Source organism: Rhineura floridana, chromosome 1 (genome assembly GCF_030035675.1).
Source record: "Rhineura floridana isolate rRhiFlo1 chromosome 1, rRhiFlo1.hap2, whole genome shotgun sequence".
Taxonomy (NCBI): domain Eukaryota; kingdom Metazoa; phylum Chordata; class Lepidosauria; order Squamata; family Rhineuridae; genus Rhineura; species Rhineura floridana.
In genome coordinates this window covers 121,876,929-121,902,633 of record NC_084480.1, presented here as the reverse complement: position 1 = coordinate 121,902,633, position 25,705 = coordinate 121,876,929, and the positions used below count along the sequence as shown (strand labels likewise).

Sequence of the window (25,705 nt, the reverse complement as noted above, 5' to 3'; positions counted from 1 at the left end):
GAGTTCAACATTGAGAAGGTGACAACCCCACTACAATGAAAAAAAGAGCTACATAGAAAAATCACATTTCCTTAATGGTCATCAGCTCTCCAAGGCATCATTGTATGCTTTTTGTCTTACAGCTGTTGGAGGTGGGGGCAAGAGCAACTCCCGTTTGGGTTCCTTTGTTTGTATTCCAGAAGGAAGATACGAGTTAGGGTCCTCCAGCTGGCTAGGCTTACCTACCTTTCCCTGAGCTGTTCTCTACCTAACTTCCTTCTGATAAGCTCAGGGAAGCTTATCTGCCCCTCCTTCCTTTATCTTTTTTCTTCAACTGTCAGAGGAGACATTTTTGTCTTTGCTCTTTCTCCTGAGCCATGAGGGCAATACCAAAGTCTGGGCATTGCACCTCCAACTAAGTTAGTTAGAACTAGGTATGCCTCTCCTATCTACTATGTATTTCTATAAATAAAGTAGCTTTTCTTATTTTACTAAGTCTTAAGTCTCAGTGATCTAAATGCAGGGTAAAAGCCTGCTACTTAGGTAAATACACATACTGGCACACACACAGCTCAGACCACTGAGAATCTCCGCATATATATATTTCCATAACAAGAGCAATTAGGGACAGACTCCTCAACTTTAATTACAAAAGAAATCTCTGTTAACATTTGCAAATAGCATTTTAAAGAGCTATGTATTTATTTTTAAGAAACCTACACAAAATCGTAAGTATAAACTGAAGAGTATTTAGTGGGCCTAGGATGGGGCAGGAAACCTCAGGGCTGGAGGTCAAATTTGGCCTTCTAGTCCTCTCTGTTTGGTCCTCAGGACTCTTCCCCAAACCCAGTGCTTTTGCCTGGCTGGAATGTGTTGAACTGTGGTAATGCCTCTTGCTTGCCTGGATGGTGGAAAGTGTGTATAGAAATGTCTGACTTTTGCATAGCTAGAATGTAGCCTATTGTACAAAAGGACACCCATTGCCCTCCCCACTTTGGCATATGGCCCCACCCACCACTGGTATGTGCCCCTGGAACACTGCTCACAAGGGAATGTGGCCCTTGCATTCTTGGGCTGAAAAAGATTCCCACCTCTGGCCCAGACCTTATTATGGTGAGAAAAACTGGATTTTTAATACATCTATCTCTAGGAACTGTGCTTGGTCAAACAAAAAACAAGATTTACCACCAAGTAGTACTGCTAATATTTTATTTTGTGTCTCAGTAATATATATGTTGCCATCAACTGAAATCAACCATTGCCTGCATTATCTAAGGGTGGGGGAGTCTTCCTTAATTTTATCTGATCTGTCACTGCACAACATTAAAACAGTTTGAATCTGCCTAACATCCCAATGTTTCTCTGTTTACACATAGGAGATTATGTTTGGTTTTATGATAGAAGCAGCAGCACATCCTTTTTTTAAGGGCAAGTATGGGCATTAAACCAATGCAGAATAGAAATAAACTGCATGGATACCACTGTGCATATTGTTTACATTCATCAATGCAATACTAATGAATCAGAATAAAGCCAAAACATTCTTCAGAGAAATTGATCATGGATGTTTCACATTACAGGAACACAGAATGAGGATCAAATAGTTGGGTACAGAATTCTCTTAGCATAGAGCAATATTATTTTTAACATGGCAATCCAATTGGTTCCATTAGAAGCCTTCTCCTACAACACCATCCTTAGTAGCTAACTGCCACTGTTCGCCATGGCATAAGCACTCCAAGGAGAAACACTCTGGCACCTCACAATGAAATACCAAGGAACAGCCTTCCATCTGGGGCCCAGGCACACAGCTCTGCTACTTTTTCTTGGAGTATTGTATGTGTTCCTGAAATGGGCAGAAGATGTTGCTTATAAGGCATGGAAGGACTTCTTGTTGAAGTGAACACACCTAGGCCTTGTAGCATGTATGGGGAGCAGATGCAGCATGTTGCTAGTGCTGGTGGGCTATACCAGAATTTCTAATGGAATTGCTCCATGCAATGATATCAGCACTTGTGGGGAAAAAGCAAGACTGTGCCATTGATGTTCTTTAAATTCCACTCAAGCATCCCCATCTAGAAGGCAACCACTTTTGTAAAAGGTAAATAGTTTTATATAAAAAAATTAAAATATAAAAAACTACCAAATATAACACCATTCAACTCTATTCAAAAGCCATTTCTTTGCATTCTAAATATTAAAAAAATGCCACTGACAGAAGACATCCTAATGTAACTGATTTACGGGACTCTGCATTTTGACTTTGAGGTTCTTTTTCCCCATTTGGAGTAGTTGAGAGCACATAAACTAAACTTTGCCTTGACATCTTTAAGATAACTGATAAGCCAGTAACTTGCCAGAATTGTAGCCCTTGATATCTTATTCTCTCCATGTTTATAAACATGATTAAATATTTGCTATTAAATTCCTGTTCAGTGCCTGTCAGTTCTTCTTATTAATTCCCATCCTGGTGGGCATGCTCCACTCCTTTACAAGATTTTGTGCCCAAACAAAAATTGTATAAGCAGATAGAATGAAAATGTTGCATGTTTTTAACTACGTTATATCTGAGTATTGTCATGTTTTCAGAAGATCCATCTTCTTGGACCAGCTTCAGAATGCCTTGCCATGCTTTTAATGTTTTGGTAGCATAACTGAAAACTGCACAGTATTCTGAAACAGAAAAATCAAAATCAGGACACAGAAAATAAAGGACTGCTTCTCAATACAGTTTAAGGCTTTTAATTGTTCAAAGATACATCATCACCATCTAAATTTGTATGCTGCTTTTACATGCTTTAGAAACTTGTTATATATTATGTATAGCTCACTTTCCCTAAATTCTACCCCTTCTTCCAACACAAAATAAATGAATTAACTGGAATTGTAAAGGAGCAAAATATTGCTTTAAAAGGTTTTAAAAAACAATGGTAATTTTAGGATTCACAGTCCCAATAATGGAGATTGCATTTATTACCACTTTTAAAAGTTTGAAGTGCTACAGATCTTTAAGGCCCTTATCCCACATTCATGTCAATAGAAAATTCTCAGCCCCTGGGGTTTTGAGACATCAGCTTTGTTTTCTACATACCGGTGCTGCTGTTTTACATCTATAATTCTATGACCCATAATAAATGCAATGAAAGAAAGAGATCCATTGAAGGTAAGACATGTTTTCTCCTTATCAAATAGTTATTTCTTAGGAGTTGGAGAATACCTTCCCACTTAAGGGAAAGCAAAGAAGTTAATATTGTGTAAACTCGCTGTCTTAACTGCATTTTCTAGAAATGGGGCAATTCTAGCTTTGCACACAGTTAACTAACATACATGTATGTTTAGAAACACACCCATTTTATGTTTTCTCTCTCTGTATGAAGAGATGCTTGGTTTATACTATTCTATGCTGCAAATACAAAGATATCACAAATAAAGTGACCTAGAAAGGACACAGGCACACACAATTGGGCAGTTTACGAGGAACACACATCACTAGTTTTAAAATAGTTTTGTTGGCTTCACATGTGTTTCTGAGAGTAATTCAAGGTAGAAGTGTAAAACCTATCAAGCAGCCATAACTAACTGGCCTCCAGATGCTGCTAGACAGCAACTTCCATCATCCCTAAACATTGGCCATGCTGGCTGGGCTGATAAGAGCTGGAGTACAACAACATATGGAGGGCCACAGGTTCCTCACCTCTGTTATAAAGTCCAACTGCCTTGGGACCAGGGTCTCACAGATGGAATAGGCCCAGACCTAATAGGACCTAATTTTGCCCAGCTGAATTCTATTCAGCTTCCTCTTTTGCATCAAGAGCAGATAAGTAACCAAGCAACCCCGACAAGAGATGCCCAGCAGTGCATTCCTATCTCCCAGCTTCCTTAACTTAACCAAGCTGCAAAGCTTCTCTCTATTGTACGCCAAGAATCTTTATACCACCACTCAGGACCATTGTTAATTAAAAACTAGCTAGAAAAGGAACACTGTGGCTTAGTAGAAATCCAGATCTTGAGTGCCAACTCTTGGTAAACTCAGATACACATCAAACAATTGGCTTTATATAAAAGTAAAAGATGTTCAGAATAAAACATCTGCATGTGTAACCTTGATAATAGAATTACTGCTCTCTTTTCACGTATATAGATATCCTGTCAATTAGATAGCTTTGCTTTGATATGAAATAGATATCTCCCTCTCATAACTGGGAAGCTATCATCAATCTTAGATATGCACTATACATTTTTCCTCTCCAAAAGAGAGATGGGGTATAAATTTTGCTCCCTCTTAGATAACATGTCAGTCTGTTCCTTAGGAAGACTCGAAACTTGCACTCAGGTAATTAAGTATCTTGCCTCAGCTCTGCACTTCAATAGATTTGATTATATTGCCTTGTTAGATGATATTTCTATGTGTGATTAACCTCATATTTTTCTCTTGTAATCCTGAACTGTATTTCCTTAAGAATTACGTTGACTAAAATGAAAAGACCAAGACCCTTCCCTGAACCCTAAATATTCTGTGTGCTGATACTGACGGGGAGGATAAGCCCCCCCCTTCAATGCAGCAGCATTTTTGTGAGATAATCAAAGGTGCTACTTTAAAAATTGAACCAAAGGTTTGATACTTAAAAGGTACTGTTAAGGTTTTAACCTGAGCAGGGCAAAGTTTGTCACAAGCATATTTCAAGAACGCTTGCTCCTGTGCCTCTTCCCATGCTCGCCTGATGAGGTCCTTCTGCAGATTATCTCTTCTGTAGTGGTACCCACAGCAACAGGTAAGAGTTACAGACCTTTTCTGAGGTAGCATCTCTTCCACACAATGCCTTCTCAGTCTATAATCTGGTGCCTATTCATGAGCCTGTAGCACCAGTTAAAATGTCTGGCAAATGAAAAACTGAGTTTAACACGACATTCTGTTTTTCCATTGCTTGTTTTAGTTTCCCCCCGTTATTTATCTTGCGTATTCTTACACATCTCTCTCTCTACACACACACTTTTAAGTGGCCATGAAAATGCATTTTAAAGAGTTCAGACACAGACAGATTTAAAAAGATTAAAAATATATTACTTTCAGGTTCTGCTGGGTTTCTGCCCAATCCATGGAACCGATCTGAGGTATAGTAGTAAGCAGCAAGCTAGTTGCTTTATTAGCATTTTCTTTCAATGTCTTTAACACTTTATCCACTGAAACCTGAAAATACAAACAACCTCAGTTAATGGATTATTGTCATGAATTATGAGAGTCTAAGGAATCCTGTTATAAAATCAAAACTAACAGGAAGGTTGCAGTTTTACACACACTTAACCTGGGAGTAAATTCCACTGAACCCAATGATGTTTACTTCCAAGTTTCAGTCAGCAGAGATAAAATTCCACATATATCCACTGGGCTTTTCAGCTGTATTATCCTTCCCACATGCTACATTGGGCCTTGTCCTGCCTTCCCTACCAGTGCTTTATCTAGCCCCTGTATTTTATATTATTTTTATTCAATGCATTCAAGTTAAAAGCAGATGGTAGTGTGCACAGCAAAGGTCTTTGTTTCATACTTTGTAACGGAGTCCTTGGCAATTTTCTATGTAAATAACATAGCCATAGTTTCAAGATCACAGTGACCCTATTGAATCCTCTTATATCTTATATGTCAAAGGATGTTTTTATAGCTTGCTTATCTTAATGCATGAGAAATACATATTTTCTTTTTAGGTATCAGACCTGAGATTGGGAGAAGTGACAAACAGTGGACATGAAGGCCATATCACATCACCAAAAGACGGACACTGATGGAATTATTGCAATAACATAGTGAAAAGTCTTGGCCCCAAGAGTTATGGTGGAAAGGGCTGAATGTCTCAGACTGATAGCACCTACTGATAATAAATAGGAGCCTTGGTGCCTGGTTAATTGACATAACGGAGAGACCAGCTGTTATTGATTGCTGGATTGTTATCAAAAATGGAGACAGGGAGGGGATATCGATACTTTTATGACCCAACCATAATATCCTGAATGGCGGAAAAGAGGGGCCCAGTAAAGACTTCAGATCGACTTTTGTGTATAAAAGTACCCCGATTCCAGAAGCAAGTTGGAGAAATCCCACAGCTACCTTTGAGACAGATGAGTGCTTGCATCTCCCCATCTCTTCTTTACACAATACACACCAGTTGTCCAGAGAGAGAGTGTCTGTGCGCATTAACATGTGTATTATGGATTTAGACTTCTAGCACTATTCTTTATTTCTTTCTGGGTGACTTACAAGGGTACCTATAACTGTGTTTTAACTGGGTATTTCAATAAAGCTTTAAAACGTTTCAACATATGTGTGCTACTTATATGCCTCCTCTTTGGCCCACTCCTCAATCTGATAAACTGATGCTCTGGATGTTGGCAATTGACTAATTACTGTCACAGTCCAACAGCTTAAATATGCATGGAGATGTGGTAAGAAGACCACACCAACTGGATTATTTGCAGGTACCAATTGTATTCAGATGTCACTCTAAACCATGGTTTAGTGAGTCACGAACAAACCTAGCTTCCTCCTGGGCTCCCCCTCCTTCTCCTAACATGTGAAAAGAAAGATGTGTTAGGAAGGTTTTGTTTCTTAACAGTTTGTCATGTCATCTGGACAGATAAACTGCCTGTTAGTTTAAAGCATGACAACTTCAAACTGTGTTTCCTAAAGTTGATTAACATTTTATGTTAACCAGCATGCCCAGTTTGCATGATGTCACAAACCACAGTTAACCAAAAGTGCGATGAAGAAGCGGGGGAAGCATGCGAGCTTAGGAGGGGGCAAGGCTTGTTAACGTTTTGCTAAAACACATGCAAGTTGGAATGAGGTCACTGCAGACAGTGCTGGGCTGAAATCCTCCCCCACATTTTCCCAAAGTACTCCTCCATATGAAAATGGGGTGTAGTCATGTTGATTTATGGGTGTGTGAGAAAACAAGCAAAAAACCCTTGGGCACCTAATAAAGTTAAGGTAAGCAGCAGCCCCTGCCCCTCAATAATTTCAGGAAAAATTCTTTCACTCCAGATGCTTTTTTTGGAGGGGGCCTTCACTCCCCCACCCCCACCAAGCAAATATAGAAAAGGGCTGGCGGAAATGTTTGGCATAACATTTCTAAATGTAGTGTGAAAATGTATCTTTACTTTAATGGGATTTGGCTTAAGAGATGTGGTGAAAAATTCTACCTATATCCTAGACTCCAATTTCTATTTCACTTTCCTTGCTTTTTTTTTTTACTTACAAAAAATATGTACCTATACTCTGCATTGTACTTTATCATACCAAAACATAAAAGATAAGCTTCACATTCTAAAGGAATTACCTACTTGTCTCCCTCTCACATCTGTACACTTTGTTAATTTTACTACTGGAGTAATGTTCTGTATTCTGTGCAGACAGTCTATTATTGATAGTGGGTTTATTTTTTGGATGCCAAACCTTAGAAGATGCTAAAAATGGTTTGTTAGTTCACAAAAGCACTACACATTTCTGTCTTATGCATTTCATGCATATCATACTAGTCATCAGAGGTTATAGTCATTTCTTGTGACCTGAATAACGAATTTATCTTTTAGAAGGGTTTTTATTAATTTTTCCATTTTTAAGCGACAGCAGACAAAAGATGAATACTATATAGCTGCTCGCAGAATAATGAATATTGGTTCCTGTGACATATAACAATGGTTTATTTTTACATTTCTAGGATCTTCTCCAAGTCATCTGCACAAGCTACACCCGTGGATACATTTCTATATTTGGACCCTGGACTTTCAAATCTGCTCTGCTTAGCTTTATGGGATTAATCATCAAGCTTTTCTCCAGTGGCGTGATTTACATTCTAGCTTCTTTAACTACAGATTTTCCTGGTGGTTCTTAGTAGGAGGACAACTGTTTATACAGTGCATTAGGATCCCCACGGTAATTTTTCCATCAACCTTGTAAGATAGGTTGGTATTATTATCATACCCATATTGCAGGTGTGAGGCTGACAATGAGACACAGGAGCTTGCCTAACAGGCACTACTGAGTTAATGGCAAAGACAAGATTTGAATTAGGGAATTTCTGGTATATCTCATTCAATATGCTAGTGTAACGTCTATTGTTTTAAGTGTGTCAGTAACAGAGGCTTCTACAGCCCTCTGTTTTGTGGCAATTTGACCTCCCCATTTGGTTTAGACAAGCAAGACCTGCAACAAAACGTAGCAGTGTGGAGTGCTCCTGTTCAGGGTTTCAGCCATGCTGTCTTTGAGGATACTCCATTTCATTCCTCCCCACCACCGCCACATGCACACACACACAGAGGACACTGAGCATGCTCAGTCATCAGTCAGTGTTTGGGGGGGGTGTCCTGCAGATTTTTTATACTTCTGCAAAGGTATCCCCACAAGCCTGGTGAGAACTCCCTCATGTGTGGATGGTGCCACTTTGGCTACATAAGAATTCACACTCTGAGAATGAGTTTACTATTACAGTACGTAGAACGGAATTCTTCAAGCTGCACCACTCATTAGCACATCTCTTGGTGTGTCTTGAATGTGGCTATTTCTCTTACAAAGAACTGTAAACTCTCTCGAGAATTATGCATATGTATGTACTGTGGCTAAACACAGCCTAAAACACCAACGAACCCCAAAGAAAATACGAGCTTTTACTCACAGTTTCTTCATGTTCTTTCCAACAGTCATAGTCAGTTGCCATAGCAATACTTGCATAGCAGATTCCAGATTCCTTTGCAAGAACCACTTCAGGGACTGTAGTCATATTGATAACATCACCTCCCCAGCTGCGAAACATTAGGCTTTCTGCTCGAGAACTGAAACGTGGTCCTTCAATTGTGATCATTGTCCCCTTTGAATGGCACTTGATCCCAAGCTTCTTTGCAACATCCATAAGAACCTGAACACACCACAGACATCAGAAACAACATGGATATTAATCAAATCAGGAAGCTGTTTAGGCCCAATCTATACATGAACAAATGCCACACTCCCCATATGGGTAGAGTGCCACTAATGTATACATCTCCTTTTTGGACTGGAACAAAGGGATAGGTAACAGTGATCAACACACACATAAGAAGCACAGATTGAAAACAATCAACATGAAAAACAGAGGTGGAAAAGCCTTTTAAAAATAGATAGTACACTATTTACATTATTCACCACTTCATAGATTCTCCATGTCAAGGACTGGGGGCATAGGTCAACTCCCAAAACCCAGGAACTCTACCTATTTCACCCACCTGTCCCACAATGCAGGTGAAGTTGCCAACTTACCAGAAAAAAACCCTGCACAACAGTATCTGCCACCACTCCTTTTATGTCCTCAGCCCAGGTCATGGAGAAAAGAAGGTCTTAACACTGGATATCCTCAAGGTGTAACCAAACAAGAGCCAAAAGGTCACACTCCCTGTATGGAAGTCATGTTTAGCTAATAAGCTAAACATTTTAGTAGCAAAATGGCCAAAAGGCAAGCACTGGATTTTGCTCCAGAGAGCTGAGAAGCAAACAAACACACCCCAAATTGGTATATTAATAGAAGATAGTTTAACAACAAAAATGATACAGAACCAAAAGTCAATTCACAGATATTTTCTAGGAAAGATATCCCAGTAGAAAATAAGAAAACTATCTGCCTAATCTCTTATTAGATTGACCCTGCACAGACAGTTGCCAGCTTCCAGTTGTGATTCACAGCAAGAAAGGTGCAAGACTCAACCAGGCCTCCGATGGACAGCTGTCCAGCACAACCTGGATCCACAGGGAGCGAAGTAGGACCAAGGAAAAAGATCATAAAGGTAACTTAATATACTATAAAGGCGGCCTCACCAGTGAAATCACTCAATCAAGAGCTAGACTTGACAAAACTTTGCAGACTCATCATGAATTTGCTAAAATGAGCAGGTGGGACTTTCTCACTAGCTGCCAGGCTGTTGCCAATTAAACAGTCAAAAATGACCTTGAGCACTAAGGACTCATAGGTGGCCTTAACTCTCTACAATTAGAGCTTGGCTCTGCATATCCCAGCCAAGATGTTTATTCAGCCAGGCTACAGAGTCTGAGAAAATACCCTGAATCCATACAAGGGCCATTTTAAAAGATGGGCCTAAAAGCATCTTTTCTTGACACCCCTAAAGACAATCCTCCATTATTTTAAAACCATCGCCTTTAAGTATGATTTTTTTTTAAAAAAAATTATGTTAGATACACCTTAGGTTGGTGTAAATCTTAGGATCCAAAACAATGTTCTTTGCTGACTGTACTGAAGGACTTTTTAAAAGATTCAAATAACTTGAATCTTAACATTTGTACTGGAAGATTGAGAGCAATGATGGCACGTAAATGGTGTATGTCATATTTATGGCATTTTCTGAATACCAAAGCACAATCCCAAACTGCATACTGTAGGGCCCCACTGATACGGCAGGTTATGTTCCAGGCCCCCGCCGAAAAGCGAAAACCACTGGAAAGTGAGCCCCTACTGTATCCCAGCCACAGCGCTCCAGCTGACAGCTATCAGCTGTAGCGCAGGGATCTTGCGCACTACTGTAATAGTAATGACAATAATTTAAAATTGAGTTGTTGTCAGATAAAACATGGGTGGTATTGTCACCTTTGAATGTATGCACCTTGCAACTGAGCTCATCAGCTGTAGCACGTGATCAGCTGGAGCTCCCTGTGCTGCAGCTTGTTGCTCCGCTGGAGCCGCCATATTAGCCGAATGCCGAAAAGTGGGACCCTACTGTGCAATTTTTTTAAAAAAAACTTATGACGCTAAAAATAAATTAATATATAAACTAGTATAACTGGAAACAGAAGATGGAGAAGTTCCATACTTTCTGCAAAAACAAGACCAGGAGCAGACTGTGGTACAGATCATGAACTGATCGTATCGAAAATCAGAGTAAAGCTAAAGAAGAAGAACAAAGCACTCATAATGCCAAAATACAATTTAATTAACATCCCAGAAGAATATAAAGATCAAATAAGGAACAGGTTTGAGGCTTTAAACTTAGCTGGCAGAGAACCAGAAGAACTATGGACTGAAGTTAGGGACATTATCAGGGAAGAATGCAAAAAGAAAATACCTCTTGTTAAAAAGAGAGAAAGACCTCAATGGAGGACTGAAGAAACTCTTATAATGGTTAAAGAGAGAAGCAAAAGGAGATAGAAACACAGTCAGAACCCTAAATGCAACTACACAACGACTAGTACGTAGGGACAAAGAGAACTATTACAATAGTTATTGTATAGAAATAGGACAACAAAAAGGGAAGAACAAGAGCCCTATTCCAAAAGATTAGAGAAATGAAAGGGAAATTTAAACCAAGAGTAGGGATGTTGAATAATCAACAGGGGAACACACTGACTGACCGAGATGAAATAAAAGGAAGATGGAAGCAGTACACTGAAGAACTCTATAAAAGAAATGCAAGGATGACACATTCATTCACGGAGGAACCATATGATGAAGAACCAGAAATTTTAGAATGTGAGGTGAAAGCTGCTCTTAAAATTCTGGGAAGAAACAAATCACCAGGAATAGACGGCATACCAATAGAGTTGCTACAAGCTACTGAGACTGAATCTGTCCAAATTTTGACAAAAATTTGTCAGAAAATATGGAAAGCTAGACAATGGCCCGCAGACTGGAAGCGTTCAATATATATCCCACTTCCAAAGAAAGGGGATCCCAGAGAATGCAGTAATTACCGAACTATTGCCTTAATATCCCATGCAAGTAAAGTAATGCTCAAGATTCTACAACAAAGGCTCTTACCGTATATGGAGTGAGAAATGCCAGACATCCAAGCTGGATTTAGAAAGGGAAGAGGCACCAGAGATCATATTACAAACGTACATTGGATAATAGAACGGACCAAGGGATTTCAGAAGAAAATCACCCTGTGCTTTATAGATTACAGCAAAGCCTTTGACTGTGTAGATCATGAAAAACTATGGAATGCTTTAAAAGAAATGGGGGTGCCACAACATCTGATTGTCCTGATGCGCAACCTATACTCTGGACAAGAGGCTACTGTAAGGACAGAATATGGAGAAACCGATTGGTTCCCCATCGGAAAGGTTGTGAGACAGGGTTGTATTTTATCATCCTATTTGTTTAATCTGTATGCGGAACATATCATAAGGAAAAGTGGGATTGGACCAAGATGGAGGTGTGAAAATTGGAGGGAGAAACATCAATAATTTAAGATATGCAGACAATACCATACTACTAGCAGAAACCAGTAATGATTTGAAACAAATGTTGATGAAAGTTAAAGAGGAAAGCACAAAAGCAGGACTACAGCTGAACGTCAAAAAGACTAAAGTAATAACAGAAGAATTATGTAACTTTACAGTTGACAATGAGGACATTGAACTTGTCAAGGATTACCTCGGCATAATCATTAACCAAAATGGAGACAATAGTCAAGAAATCAGAAGGAGGCTAGAACTGGGGAGGGCAGCTGTGAGAGAACTAGAAAAGGTCCTCAAATGCAAAGATGTATCACTGAACACCGAAGTCAGGATCATTCAGACCATGGTATTCCCAATCTCTATGTATGGATGTGAAAGTTGGACTGTGAGAAAGGCGGGTAAGAGAAAAATCAATTCATTTGAAATGTGGTGCTGGAGGAGAGCTTTGTGCGAAAAAGACAAATAATTGGGTGTTAGAACAAATTAATGACCCTCCGTGGCGCAGAGTGGTAAGCGGCAGTAACGCAGCTGAAGCTCTGCTCACGGCCGGAGTTCGATTCCAATGGTAGGAGGAAGTCGAATCTCCTGTAAAAGGGGTCGAGGTCCACTCAGCCTTCCATTCATCCGTAGTTGGTAAAATGAGTACCCGGCATATGCTGGGGGGTAAAGAAAGGCCGGGGAAGGAACTGGCAATCCCATCCCATATATATGGTCTGCCTAGTAAACGTCGCAAGACGCCACCCTAAGAGTCGGAAACGACTCGCACTATAAGTGCAGGGACACCTTTACCTTTAGAACAAATTAAACCAGAACTGTAACTAGAAGCTAAAATGATGAAACTGAGGTTATCATACTTTGGACACATCATGAGAAGACGTGGTTCACTAGAAAAGACAATAATGCTGGGAAAAACAGCAGGGAGTAGAAAAAGAGGAAGGCCAAACAAGAGATGGATTGATTCCATAAAGGAAGCCACAGACCTGAACTTACAAGATCTGAGCAGGGTGGTTCATGACAGATGCTATTGGAGGTCGATGATTCATAGGGTTGCCATAAGTCGTAATCGACTTGAAGGCACATAACAACAACAACAAAGTACTATTACGAGTTCCATGACCTGCTTACTTCAATCTTTACAAATAGGACTAAAGTGAACGTTAGTTTTCTGCAGTCAATATGTAATGCTAGAAATATAGTTATTGTCCTTAAACAATCCTTAAAAACAGTCCTTAAAAAGAGCATGCAACAAGGAGCTGCAATTGGCTCATGTCCAGAGGTGGGATACCAGCATCTTGTGTAAATGCAACTTTGTCCTTATATTTCCAAAGTGAAATGACACATTTGCATCTTTCATTATGTTGTTTGTTGTGAAGTGCTCCCTACATGTTACCCCTTTGACTTGACAACTGTGAATCGCATATCAATATGCAGAGAATCTGTGGCGTGGCATAACAGTGTTTCACTCTTTACTGCTCTAACTTTTATAAAGTGAAGCAACTTACAGGGCAAACTTACAGGGCATAAATGCAATTTATAACAACATACAACAGTAAAAGGAATGTGCAAAAAGGACAAGGAAGTGGCTCAAGACTTTCTCTAGCATCCATCAAATTGCAGATAGGAAACGTGTGAGAGACAGGAGGTGGTCATCCCTCATCCTTTGGCAAGAGCTGTCCATGTCTCCTCCTAAAGGCCTACTTCAACTTGTGAACAATTGACTTATTTAAACTGGCTAGCATTCAAAGGATAGTGCACAATATTGCACAAATGCACTTCCCACCAAAGCCTCACATACTTCCCAAAAAGCCAGTCCTAAAGAACAGGAGACCCTACATAACAACACTGTCAACTGTTTAGAGGTTTTCTACAATCAAGCAGTACATAAATGTTCTTAAATAAAAAAGTTCAACATGAGGAGGTAAAGCTGGGAAGAAAAATTGCCAACACTTTTCTCCTTCATCCTATCCTGTGCATACATTAAGTACCTTCTACTCAAGCAGAGACTGTTTGGACTCTGGCCATAAACACTGGATTTAATAAGGCAAGATCCACTAACTTCTCTAGTTTTGGCACAGAAAGGTTCTGCCATGGGAATGTGGCACACTCCTGGAAGGCCAGAACAGTTCCCATCATAAAAGGTGAGGTGCCTTTTGGTTGTCCTGCAAAGAAAAATGGTAACTGGTTAGAAATAGCAACCTAGGGATTGGCAAAAAAGAAAATATTTGTAGTAGCAATGCTGCCCTCTCATGTCTTTTCCATATTGCAAGTCAACAAAGATCACTATAGATAGCATCAGGGTTTGCAAGCTGTCACAACAAGTCAAGGGATAAATGATTCGTGTCTCCTGAAGTACAAGAGAAAGGGAAGAAACTCACCAGAACAAAATAAAATACTTGCCATGGCCATCTATAGATGTCAACCTTTGGAATGAAGAACTACTGTGACTTGAATCAAAATGGTGCAGTATGGATTTCCACTCCCATTTTAAGGTTTTTTTCCCCTGACTGTTTTGTAAGCCCACCAATACCTCCCTCTTCTGTGTGGATGGTTCCACTTTAGGTATATAAGGCTCACCACATGGAGAATGACCTTGCTTTTAGAATATTTCGCAAGGATGAAGGGCTACACTTCCCATCATTCCTGACCAGCGGCCACACTGGGTAGGGATGATGGGAGTTTAAGTCCATGGGGATCTGGTTGGCCACTGTGAGAACAGGATGCTGGACTAGATAGGCCACTGGCCTGATCCAGAAGGCTCTTCTTATGTTCTTAACAACTTCCATACTGAGACAGTATGTGTGAGAGATCCTATTCCAGACACTCCATTCTATTCCCCCCCCCCCCCGGTGGGAAAAAAAATCTGTCATTCAGCTCCACAGATATTATGGGACTGTGGGGATTTTCTGTGCCTGTTCCAAGGTGTTTTCTTTTTTTAAACATATCTGAAAGCCTTGTGGTAACCCAAATCTGCTGATATTACTCTTGTGTGTGTGTGTGATGTGATTTTTGGTTCCAGATCCATTAATAGGTATTTTCATTTATACCCGCACACAATGATAATATTTTTCATAAGGCAAGAGTAAGAACACTTTGGGAATAAAGTTTCTTCACCAGGCCAAGATCAATTATTGCTAGAACTAGTTCCACAAAGAACCTCATTTTCTTCCTTACCTGTCTATGAATTGGTCGATTATGACAATATCTCCAGGCTGAATCTCTTCTCTTAATGAACCACAGGCAGTAGTCACTAACAAATGAGTGCAGCCCTCTTCCTTCAGTGCCCACATATTGGCACGGTAATTGATATTTGTTGGCATGATAGTATGATGTCTCCCATGCCTATACAGAGAAAAATGGGAGGGAAAAACCAGTGAAGCTAAAATATAAGAGGAGAAAACACACACATCAACAATTAAGGAAAGACATTTTGTGTTGCAGTTAGGAATGTATTCACCAAATCATGTTCTCCTCTGTTCTACAATCTCTTTAAAAGGAATATATGCAAGTGTTGGGTAAGGAGAACAGCTGGGGATCAGGGCCAAGCTGGGGCTTTGGGAAGCCATACCTGGATTTAGACCTGGTGTCTTGCCCAGGGCCCCTTAATTCAGTTACTCCAACTGGAGCTAGAAGTGGGAAATATAGTAGGCAGAAGATGCTGCTATTCTCACTAGGCAAGTGAACAAGGCCAAGTTCTAGAACGGTGGCTCCCAAACTTTTTCCCTATGGACCACCTGAAAATTGTGAGGGTCTTGGCGAACCACTGAATGATTTTTCTTCCTGTTGTAGCAATTGTAATGTGCTGTCCCAGATGCTGTGTGATTTTTAATTGTATTTTTACTGCTTCTCTTATTTCTTGTTTTATTTCTTATAAATCCAATTACAATTTGATTGCCATATAATTCAAATTGTAATACAATGAAATGCAATATATAAGAAATGAAAGAAGCAATAAGAATACAATCAAGAATCAATATGGATATTTAATGCAATGGATGTGCCATCTCCCATCTTCAACCACACACAAGCTGTGGACTGTGTGATTGAAGCTTGCAGATCACTGGACTTATCTTCTGGAATGGAGACCAAGACGGTGAACAGAGAAGTAATTGTTTTCTAAGCTCTTGAGTCCTGAGTTTTGTTTTAATTCTTCTATGCTTACTACTTTTAATATTTTTAATATTTTAATTAATTGAAATTCCAACTACAAGTTTGCAGGCTGCTTGTTTTTTATCAGAATAGATATCTGCCGTTTGTTGTCTGGGGGATGACTACAGAGTTTTGGAGCAATTATGGCGCTCCCAGACTGAATGCTGCTGACAAAGCTGTTTAAACTTTCAGAACACAGCAGGCTTTGGAAGAACTTTGGCTGCAGGTCTTGCATAATCTTGTATGAACCTTCTATGAACTTTTATAAAGCCCTTGTTATCCTCTGTGTTTACTTAGTCAGGGGATGCTGAGCTTGATAAGTTTGTTACAATGGTTCGTACTCATGCACAAAAAGCTTGGGCTTTTGCTAATTCAGCATTAAAGGGACAGACACAGAAACTGATTATGGATTACTGTGTCCCAGCTGGAGATCTTCAGCAATTAAGCCTGAACTGCTCCATATGATGGCAGACAGTTGTCTGGGTGGGTTCTCCCAATAACCCTGATATCATGGGTGAAGGCAGATCACTGGTTGTCCATTGACCACAGTTTGGGGAGCCCTGTTCTAGAATTAATAGAGGTTTGGCCAATCCAGAGGCTTCAGCTTGCTGTCCAATCTCAACAAATGTTGTACACCCATTTCCTTATGTGCCAGAATATATGTGTTCTTAATGTATGCAGTCTATGCTATGTCTCAGCTGCAGGCCATGAGGTTCCTGGTTCAAATCCTGAAGTCCTTAACACAGGAATTTTAAGGTGCTAGGACTGGGAGATTTTATTATGTTTCATACATGCATGGTGTTTGTTTTGCCTCTGTATTCCTTTGTCCAAAACTCTCAATGAAGATTTCATTTCATTTTTACCTCCTTTTGTTCACACAGCATTGCTACCCTGGGCTCCAACTGGGAGGAAGAGTGGGATATAAATTTAATGAATGAATGAATGAATAGCAACCTCTATGCTAGGTTATGTTAGGCTGAAAACTCAATTGCTCAACATAATTCACTGAATTTGGAAGTTCTAAAGAAAAATGAACAAGTTAAAGGTAAGACTCAACCAAGCCAATCATGTTGATATAACCCTATTTTAACAGAAATTTCCTGAAATGCTGGTTATAATCCTCAACATATAATGCACATCTTTACCATGTTTGATGGCTTGATTTCATGCATTTATGGCAAATATTTCATACACATCTTATTTTCCAATAAAAGAATAATCTAAATGCTGTTTAAGGAATTCATACCTGGCTAGAAGAATGCAGTCAACATTTTTTATCTTTCCCAATATCAGTGCATCTGATGGCTAGAGTAAAAAACCAAAACATTATAAAATTCCACAACAAATTAAAAACATCTTAACTGCTATTTATGCATGATCAAAGCGGCAAGAGAGAAAACAACAATTAAGTTTGCTTCTTACAGTTTTCAGAGGCATGTATTGTGCTGCGAATAGCATGGAGTTCCCTTACATGGTTTAAATTTAAGGAGAAAACACAAACATACTGAAAACTGTTGACACACAGCAACCCAAAGAACAGTGTACAATATGCTGCCTCACATAGTTGCTAGAGATAATTAGAAATGCTAAGTACAAGTTTAAAACCGCCAGGCTTGCCTAATACTGTATTTATAGTTGACATTCATTCATTGTTACTAATGAACTTCTGAAATGGAAAGTTTTCACTGGAAAAATAAATCTCTGGAAAAAATCCCACAAAGTATGGAGGACTGGACACATTTCATGGATGTATCAAACTCACAAAATAAGCACTGTGTGTGCATGACCTTCCAGATGCAAGTCTCACAAACTGAGAGATAGTGTGGTATAGTGCAGTGTTCTTCAACCTTGTAGTTCAACAACATCTGGGGATCCAACGTTGAGGAACAATAGTAAAGTGGTTAGAGTGTTGGACTGGGACCTAGGAGAGCAGCGTTCAAATCCTCGCTCGACCATGAAGCTCACTGGGTGATCTTGGGCCAGTCACTGTCTCTCAATCTAACCTACTTTACAGGGTTGTTGTGAGGATAAAATTAGGAGGGGGAGAACCATGTTTGTTCGCCACCTCGAGCTCCTTGGAGAAGGAAAGGTGAGATATAATGTAATAAATAAATTGGAGAGCTGATGTACAGAAAGACTTAAACCCATATCTATAAACTGCCTTCAAGCAACCAGTTTTGTCAATTGCCAGAGTTATGCTACTGACGACTCCCCTTATAAATGCTTTCAAAGTCTTTGAAATTTCATCATGATTGAAAAGTAATTGCATGAGAAACAAGTCAGAAAATCTGCTGGATGGGCAGTTTTTGGGAATGTGGTCTTTTTCATAAGTGTCTCTCTAATACACTATAAAGAAACAAGATGGACTAGCCAAAAGTTATTAATACATACCTTTCCATAAGGTGTATCAACATATTTTTCTGTTCGACCTTCTAATATGTCAGGGTCATCCAGACCGGTCCCTCCAATAATTCCAATCTTGTAGACAAGAAATACATATTAGCTTTGAAGACATTTGAAATTGGTAAAATATTACTAAATGCTACACCACAATAGTGTTCAACCATTTTTCTTAGATAATGGATATGAAAACACAGTCAAGCTTGAATGGAGACCATGAAACAAAGAAAACAATTTGTGCAAGGCTCAAGACAACTTCTTACCTTTTCTTGTTCATGCAAGATACGTACAATTATGTGAGTGAAAACTGGTTTAGAAAAATCACATATGACAAGACCACCTAAGAACCAGTGTTTCCCTGATAATTCCTACAGAACCCTCTTTGCCAGGGATGGGGAATCTATGCCCCTCCCACTGTCCCTGACCAATGTCCATGCTGATTGGAACAGGGAATGATAGGAATTGGGAATCCATAAACAACTGAAGGGCTACATGCTTTGGCCCATGTTTGGCTGGATTCACCACAAGTTTTCTTTCATATCACTGTAAACATTGTCCCTGCTGTTTGATGAACTACAACTCCCTGGAAAATCAGGGAACAACCTGGGCTCAGCCAGAATAGGAGATTCAGAGGAGCACATGCCTGCCACCCAGCTCATTCCCTTTTTCCAAAAGTCAGTCAGGGCTTCAACAGGATCACTAGCCCTGTTAGCAAGAAAATCCTACAGAACTATCAGAAAAACAGTAGTGTTTTAAAAGGCCTTAGACCAAACATTACACGCACCCAGAGGCAAGATGTATCTGTTTTGTACTTGGATATCCATACTCAACTACAAAAAGTAAAGTGAGTAGGCTCCCTCCTTGCTATTTGTTTACTTCTGTTGCAGAGCAAAACAAACAGACAGCCTATAACTTCTCTCAGATCAACAAAATTTCACAGCCATATAAAATGCAATAGACAAAAAGCTGGATTTGCCGTGTGCCAGAAAATCAACAGAGCATAGAATCATAGAACAGTAGAGTTGGAGGATGCCTAAAAGGCCATCAGGTACACCCCCCTGCTCAGTGGAGGAATCCAATTTAAAGCATACCCAACAGGTGCCTGTCCAGCTGCCTCCTGACTACCTCCAGTGTTGGAAAGCCCACCCCCTCCCTAGGTAATTAGTTCCACTGTTGTACCACTCTAACAGTTAAGAAGTTTTTCGTGATGTTCAGTCGAGATCTGGCTTCCTGTAGGTTGAGCCCATTATTTCATGTCCTGCACTCTGGGATGATTGATCAGAGATCCTGGCCCTTCTCTGTGTGGCAACCTTTCAAGTCCTTGAAAAGTGCTTTTATATCTTCCTTCAGTCTTCTCTTCTCAAGACTAAACATACCCAGTTCTTTCAGTCTCTCCTCAAACGGCTTTGTTTCCAGTTCTCACTGCCCTCTTCTGAAACTGTTCCAGTTTGTTTGCATGCTTCTTAAAGCATATATTTTCCATAAGGAAACCTTGGAGTCAATCCTTAGCATCCAATCCAATTTGAACTGATTCAAGTTGAATAGAGAGCACTCTGGGAATGACCATTGGTTGAGTTTCTGGGAAATTCCTGCCAGACAAATAGCACTGAACTTGACAAACTGAAACATGTCCAAAGGAGGGCGACCAGGATGATGAAAGGCCTAGAAGCCAAGCCATATTATGAGGAATCACCCAAAGAACTGGGTATGCTTAACCTGAGGAAGAGAATATTAAGAAGAGACACAATGACTGTCTTAAAATGTCTGAAGGGCTGCCACACAGAAGATGGAGCAGGTCACCTGCTCCAAAGGGTAGGATTAGAATCAGAGGGTGAAAATTGTAAGGAGATTTCAGCTAAACATTGTGAGAAACTTCCTAACAGTAAGAAATACTTTATACAGTAGGGCCCCGCTTACCGGCGTTCCGTTTTGTGGCATTCCGCTCATGCGGTGGCTTTCAATTCAGGGAAATTCCCCATTTTAAAGCTGATTTTGCACTTTTACGGCGTTTTGTAACATTTTCGCGTGACGCGGCCCATTATAGTCAATGGGTTCCGCTTTACGGCGATTTCCGCTTTACGGCGGGGGCCTGGTCCCTAACCCGCCATATTAGCGGGGCCCTACTGTAATGGAACAGACTATCTTGGCATGTGGTAAGCTCTCTTTTTCCCACCCAGAGGTATTTAAGCACAGGCTGGATGGCCATATGTCAGGGATGCTGTCGTTGCATCCTCCATTGTAGAACCTGTACCAAGCAAAGGGTTTTACCAGATGACCTTCCAACTCTGATTCTACAGACTAGTGGTCTGACTTAGCAAAAACAGCTACTTATTATTTGACTTATGGTACTTATACATTTTATCATTTACATTTATTGTAATTATTTACTGCCCACCTTTCATGATACAGATCCTTTCAAGTCAGCTTACAAGTAATGTTAAAACTACATTTTAGACAATATGAACATATAAAATGTCATCAGGATCCTTCCTACAGGACAGTTGATAGTATAATGGCCCAGGTGTGTGAGAGAAGGTATAGCCTAGCTGGAGTGGGCTCCAAGGTGGTCTTTGCCTGCATTTCTCTCTCTCCTGGAATCCATCCTACAGGACAGTGGATGGGAGATGATGGGGGGGGAGTAGAGGAGAAGTCTAACTAGAGCAGGTGAGGACATGGCCTTTTCTCTATATCTCTATATCCTTTTCCTGAAATCCTTCCCATGGGTCAGATGACCCTGTCGAAGGGAGAAGGGGATAGCCCAGCTGGGCCAAACATTGAGGTAGTCTTGGCTTCCTTGTCTCCCTCATTGCTGCACAGTCTGAAGATGGCTTACAATTACAAAAATAAATTTACATCATCATAAAATGCCATAAAAGCAGCAGATAAAAACCAGAAGAGAACTAGAATTAATATACAGATTAAACAATAAAGTAACAAAAGGGCAATTTAAGACCTGTCCCAGATACTGTTATAAGGTATTAAAGACACAGGAGAACTCGACATGCATCGTGTGTGGTATCTAAGAGAAAGAGTCAGGAAAACACTTTCAAGGAAGAAGTTCCACAATTTGGGCTCTGCCACTAGCAAGGAAAAGGTCCTTTCCCCAGTCACAAGCTGCTTAACGTCCAAAGGCACCCAAAGTAAGAGCTTCTGAAACAGATTTCCACTGGTTGGCAAGTTAAGGAGAGAGAAGGCAGCACAATCCAACAAGAGTTTTGCCAATAGTGGTGGTCAAGCTTGTTGAAGAAAGTTTTTTGTGGACTGCCTTTGAATCGTACCAAATGCAGAGGCTGTTGTTCTTATGTGCCTTCAAGTCGATTACGACTTATGGCAACCCTATGAATCAGCGACTTCCAATAGCATCTGTCATGAACCACCCTGTTCAGATCTTGTACGTTCAGGTCTGCAGCTTCCTTTATGGAATCAATCCATCTCTTGTTTGGTCGTCTTCTTTTTCCACTCCCTTCTGGTTTTCCCAGCATTGTCTTTACTAGTGAATCATGTCTTCTCATTATGAGTCCAAAGTATGATAACCTCAATTTCATCATTTTAGCTTCTAGTGGTAGTTTTGGTTTAATTTGTTCTAACACCCAATTATTTGTCTTTTTCACGGTCCATGGTATGTGCAAAGCTCTCCTCCAACACCACATTTCAAATGAGTGGATTTTTCTCTTATCTGCTTTTTCACTGTCCAACTTTCACATCCATACATAGAGATCGGGAATACCAGGATCTGAATGATCCTGACTTTAGTGTTCAGTGATACATCTTTGCATTTGAGGACCTTTTCTAGTTCTCTCATAGCTGCCCTCCCCAGTCCTAGCCTTCTTCTGATTTCTTGACTAGTGTCTTCATTTTGGTTAATGACTATGTATTGATAATCCATGACAAGTTCAATGTCCTCTTTGCCAACTCTGAAGTTACATAAATCATCTGTTGTCATTACTTTAGTCTTCTTGATGTTCAGCTGTAGTCTTGCTTTCGTGTTTCCCTCTTTAACTTTCATCAACATTTGTTTCAAATCTTTACTGGTTTCTGCTAGTAGTATGGTATCATCTGCATATCTTAAATTATTGATATTTCTTCCTCCAATGTTCATACCTCCTTCATATTGGTACAATCCCGCTTTCCGTATGGTATGTTCTGCATCTAAATTAAATAAATAGGGTCATAACATACACCCCTGTCTCACACCCTTTCCGATGGGGAACCAATCAGTTTCTCCATATTCTGTCCTTACAGTAGCCTCTTGTCCAGAGTATAGGTTGCGCATCAGGACAATGCTTCTTTTAAAGCATTCCATAGTTTTTCATGATCTACACAATCAAAGGCTTTTCTGTAATCTATAAAGCACAGGGTGATTTTCTTCTGAAATTCCTTTGTCCATTCCATTATCCAACATACGTTTGCGATATGATCTCTTGTACCTTTTGCCTTTCTAAAGCCAGCTTGGACATTTGGCATTTCTCACTCCATATTTGGTAAGAGCCTTTGTTGTAGAATCTTGAGCATTACTTTACTTGCATGGGATATTAAGGCAATAGTTCTGTAATTACTGCATTCCCTGGGATCCCTTTTCTTTGGAATTGGGATGTATATCGAATGCTTCCAATCTGTGGGCCATTGTCTAGCTTTCCATATTTTCTGACAAATTTTTGTCAAAATTTGGACAGATTCAGTCTCAGTAGCTTGTAGCAACTCTATTGGTATGTCGTCTATTCCTGGTGATTTGTTTCTTCCCAGAATTTTAAGAGCAGCTTTCACCTCACATTCTAAAATTTCTGGTTCTTCATCATACGGTTCCTCCATGAATGAATGTGTCATCCTTGCATTTCTTTTATAGAGTTCTTCAGTGTATTGCTTCCATCTTCCTTTTATTTCACCTCGGTCAGTCAGTGTGTTCCCCTGTTGATTATTCAACATCCCTACTCTTGGTTTAAATTTCCCTTTCATTTCTCTAATCTTTTGGAATAGGTGTCGGGAGGATGAGCTGGGCTCCTGGGGGGTTGTCAGAAGAGGATTCAAATGGCTGGCAGAGGGAGGAGGGAGGAACTTACCCTCTGTGGAGCGAAGCCGAAACAGAGGACATGCCAGAGATAGGGTCGCCTAGCAACGGGGAGCCTGAGAGCCTTGAAGTTTTAGAATCCCCCCCAGACATTCCCAGGCCCTCCCTTCTCCGCAGCTCAGAGCAAGAGGGAGGGCTGATCACAGCAGAAAGGCGGAGAGATGGTTTACCCTCAGCCCCTCCTTTATCACCCATAGGGGAATCGGACACTTCAGAAGAGGAGGAGGTGATGCCTCCCCCCTCACCACGCACACGCAGACGGTTGAAAAGACAGGAGAGAAGGGGGGGAAGGCGGGCAGTACCTGAGGGGGAGTTAAGGAGGAGCGAAAGGTTGCGCGCCCGTTTAGCCCCTTCTTAAAGAACAGGTGGGAAGCAGCCCCTTGCTCTGTCAACTTTCTCTCAATGTCGCAGGACCTGTATCCCTGTATTGCTTCATGAGAAAGCGCAGTCTTTGTTGGACATTACTCTAATAAAACACGAATTAACTACAACCTCTGGTCTGGTTCCTGAGTCGCATCCTGGGCCTGACAGCTTGACAGAGCCACCTAAATCACCCTCAACGCTCTCTTCACTTGACTGGGACAAGATGTCAAAGGGAGCAGCGGGGGGGACGAACCCCACTTCTGAGACGGAAGAAGTGAACCTCTTGAGGACTAAGGTAGCTGAATTGCCGACGGATGTCCAAGCCCTGCTAGCAGCAGTCAAGGCGCTGAAGACGGATAATCAAACCTTGAAGGCCACGATAGACCAGATGCAAACAGCCCCTCCAGCTGCCGCAGTAAAGGTTCCCATTGGATTGCCCCCAAAATACGCGGGACAAAGTGATCAGTTGGCAACTTTCGTGGCTCAATGTGAATTATATCTGGATGTCAGGCACATGGAGTTTCCAGACGATGGGGCTAAAGTGGCCTTCGTGATTAGCCTCCTGGAGGGAGAAGCTGCAAAATGGGTGACTCCGTATCTCGTGAGAAAAGATACTGTCTTAAGAAGGTACAGAGGATTTATACAGGAGATGACCGAGATGTTCCAAGACCCGCAAAGAGCTGAAACAGTAGCGCGGCAACTAGGCACTCTGAAGCAAGCTAAAGGGACTGTTTCCGAGTACACTAACGCTTTTAAAATTCTGTCCCAGGAAACTGGTTACAATGACGCTGCCCTGATGTTTATGTACCGGAGTGGATTAAATGCTGAAATCCTGGATGAGTTGGCCAGGACCTCCCCCCCCGCTGACCTACCAGGGCTCATCCGGCTATGCCTACAGATAGATCACCGGATGGAAGGAAGGCGCCTGGAAAGGAAGCAGGAGGTCCCGAGATACTCAGCCTCGGCATCTCGCAGCAAGACCCTTCCCTCTGCAGGAATGGCAGGTAATGCAGCTGAGGGACAGGGAGGGGCTAGGCCAAGACTGTGGGAAGAAGAAAAGGAAAGACGCCGCCGAGAACGTTTATGCTTTTATTGTTCAAAGCCGGGCCACGTGGCCAGAGACTGTGGACTAAAAGGGGGGAAAGCTGAGCCGTCGGGAAACTAGAACACCCAGTCCACGTGCAGGCCGGTGGACTGGGGGCAGCGTTGTATAAAGGCCCCCCAACGATCCAACCTCCCTCAAAGGGGGTGTTGGTCTTGCCTATTCAGATTACAACTTCCAGAGGAGTGGTGTTTAATTCCACTGCCTTAATTGACAGTGGAGCCTCCACAAATTTTATTGATGTAAAGTTAGTCAAGCGTCATGGAATTTCCCGGTGGAAACTGAACGCTCCCCTAGCTGTGGAGACTATCGATGGGAGACCCCTGAAGTCAGGAGGGGTGACACAAGCCACGGAGGAAGTGAAACTTCAAATCCCCAGGCACAAAGAGTTCATTTCGCTATACGTGTCAGATCTCTCGAACTTTGAGGTGATTCTGGG

The 25,705-nt window shown here is 40.9% G+C and overlaps 1 protein-coding gene across 1 annotated transcript in view; it reads right to left on the bottom strand.

Moving 5' to 3' along the window:
• Positions 1-1,171: 1,171 nt before the first annotated feature.
• The window catches only part of MTAP (methylthioadenosine phosphorylase), a 42,505-nt gene continuing 17,971 nt past the window's right edge, over positions 1,172-25,705 (bottom strand). The window contains exons 2-8 of the mRNA XM_061630902.1: positions 18,728-18,814; positions 17,583-17,641; positions 15,362-15,529; positions 14,247-14,349; positions 8,646-8,885; positions 5,045-5,167; positions 1,172-2,652 (exon numbers count right to left, since the gene is read on the bottom strand). Coding sequence (XP_061486886.1) covers positions 2,614-2,652; positions 5,045-5,167; positions 8,646-8,885; positions 14,247-14,349; positions 15,362-15,529; positions 17,583-17,641; positions 18,728-18,814 — 819 coding nt within the window. The 3' untranslated portion in view covers positions 1,172-2,613. The remainder of the gene's footprint in view (positions 2,653-5,044; positions 5,168-8,645; positions 8,886-14,246; positions 14,350-15,361; positions 15,530-17,582; positions 17,642-18,727; positions 18,815-25,705) is intronic.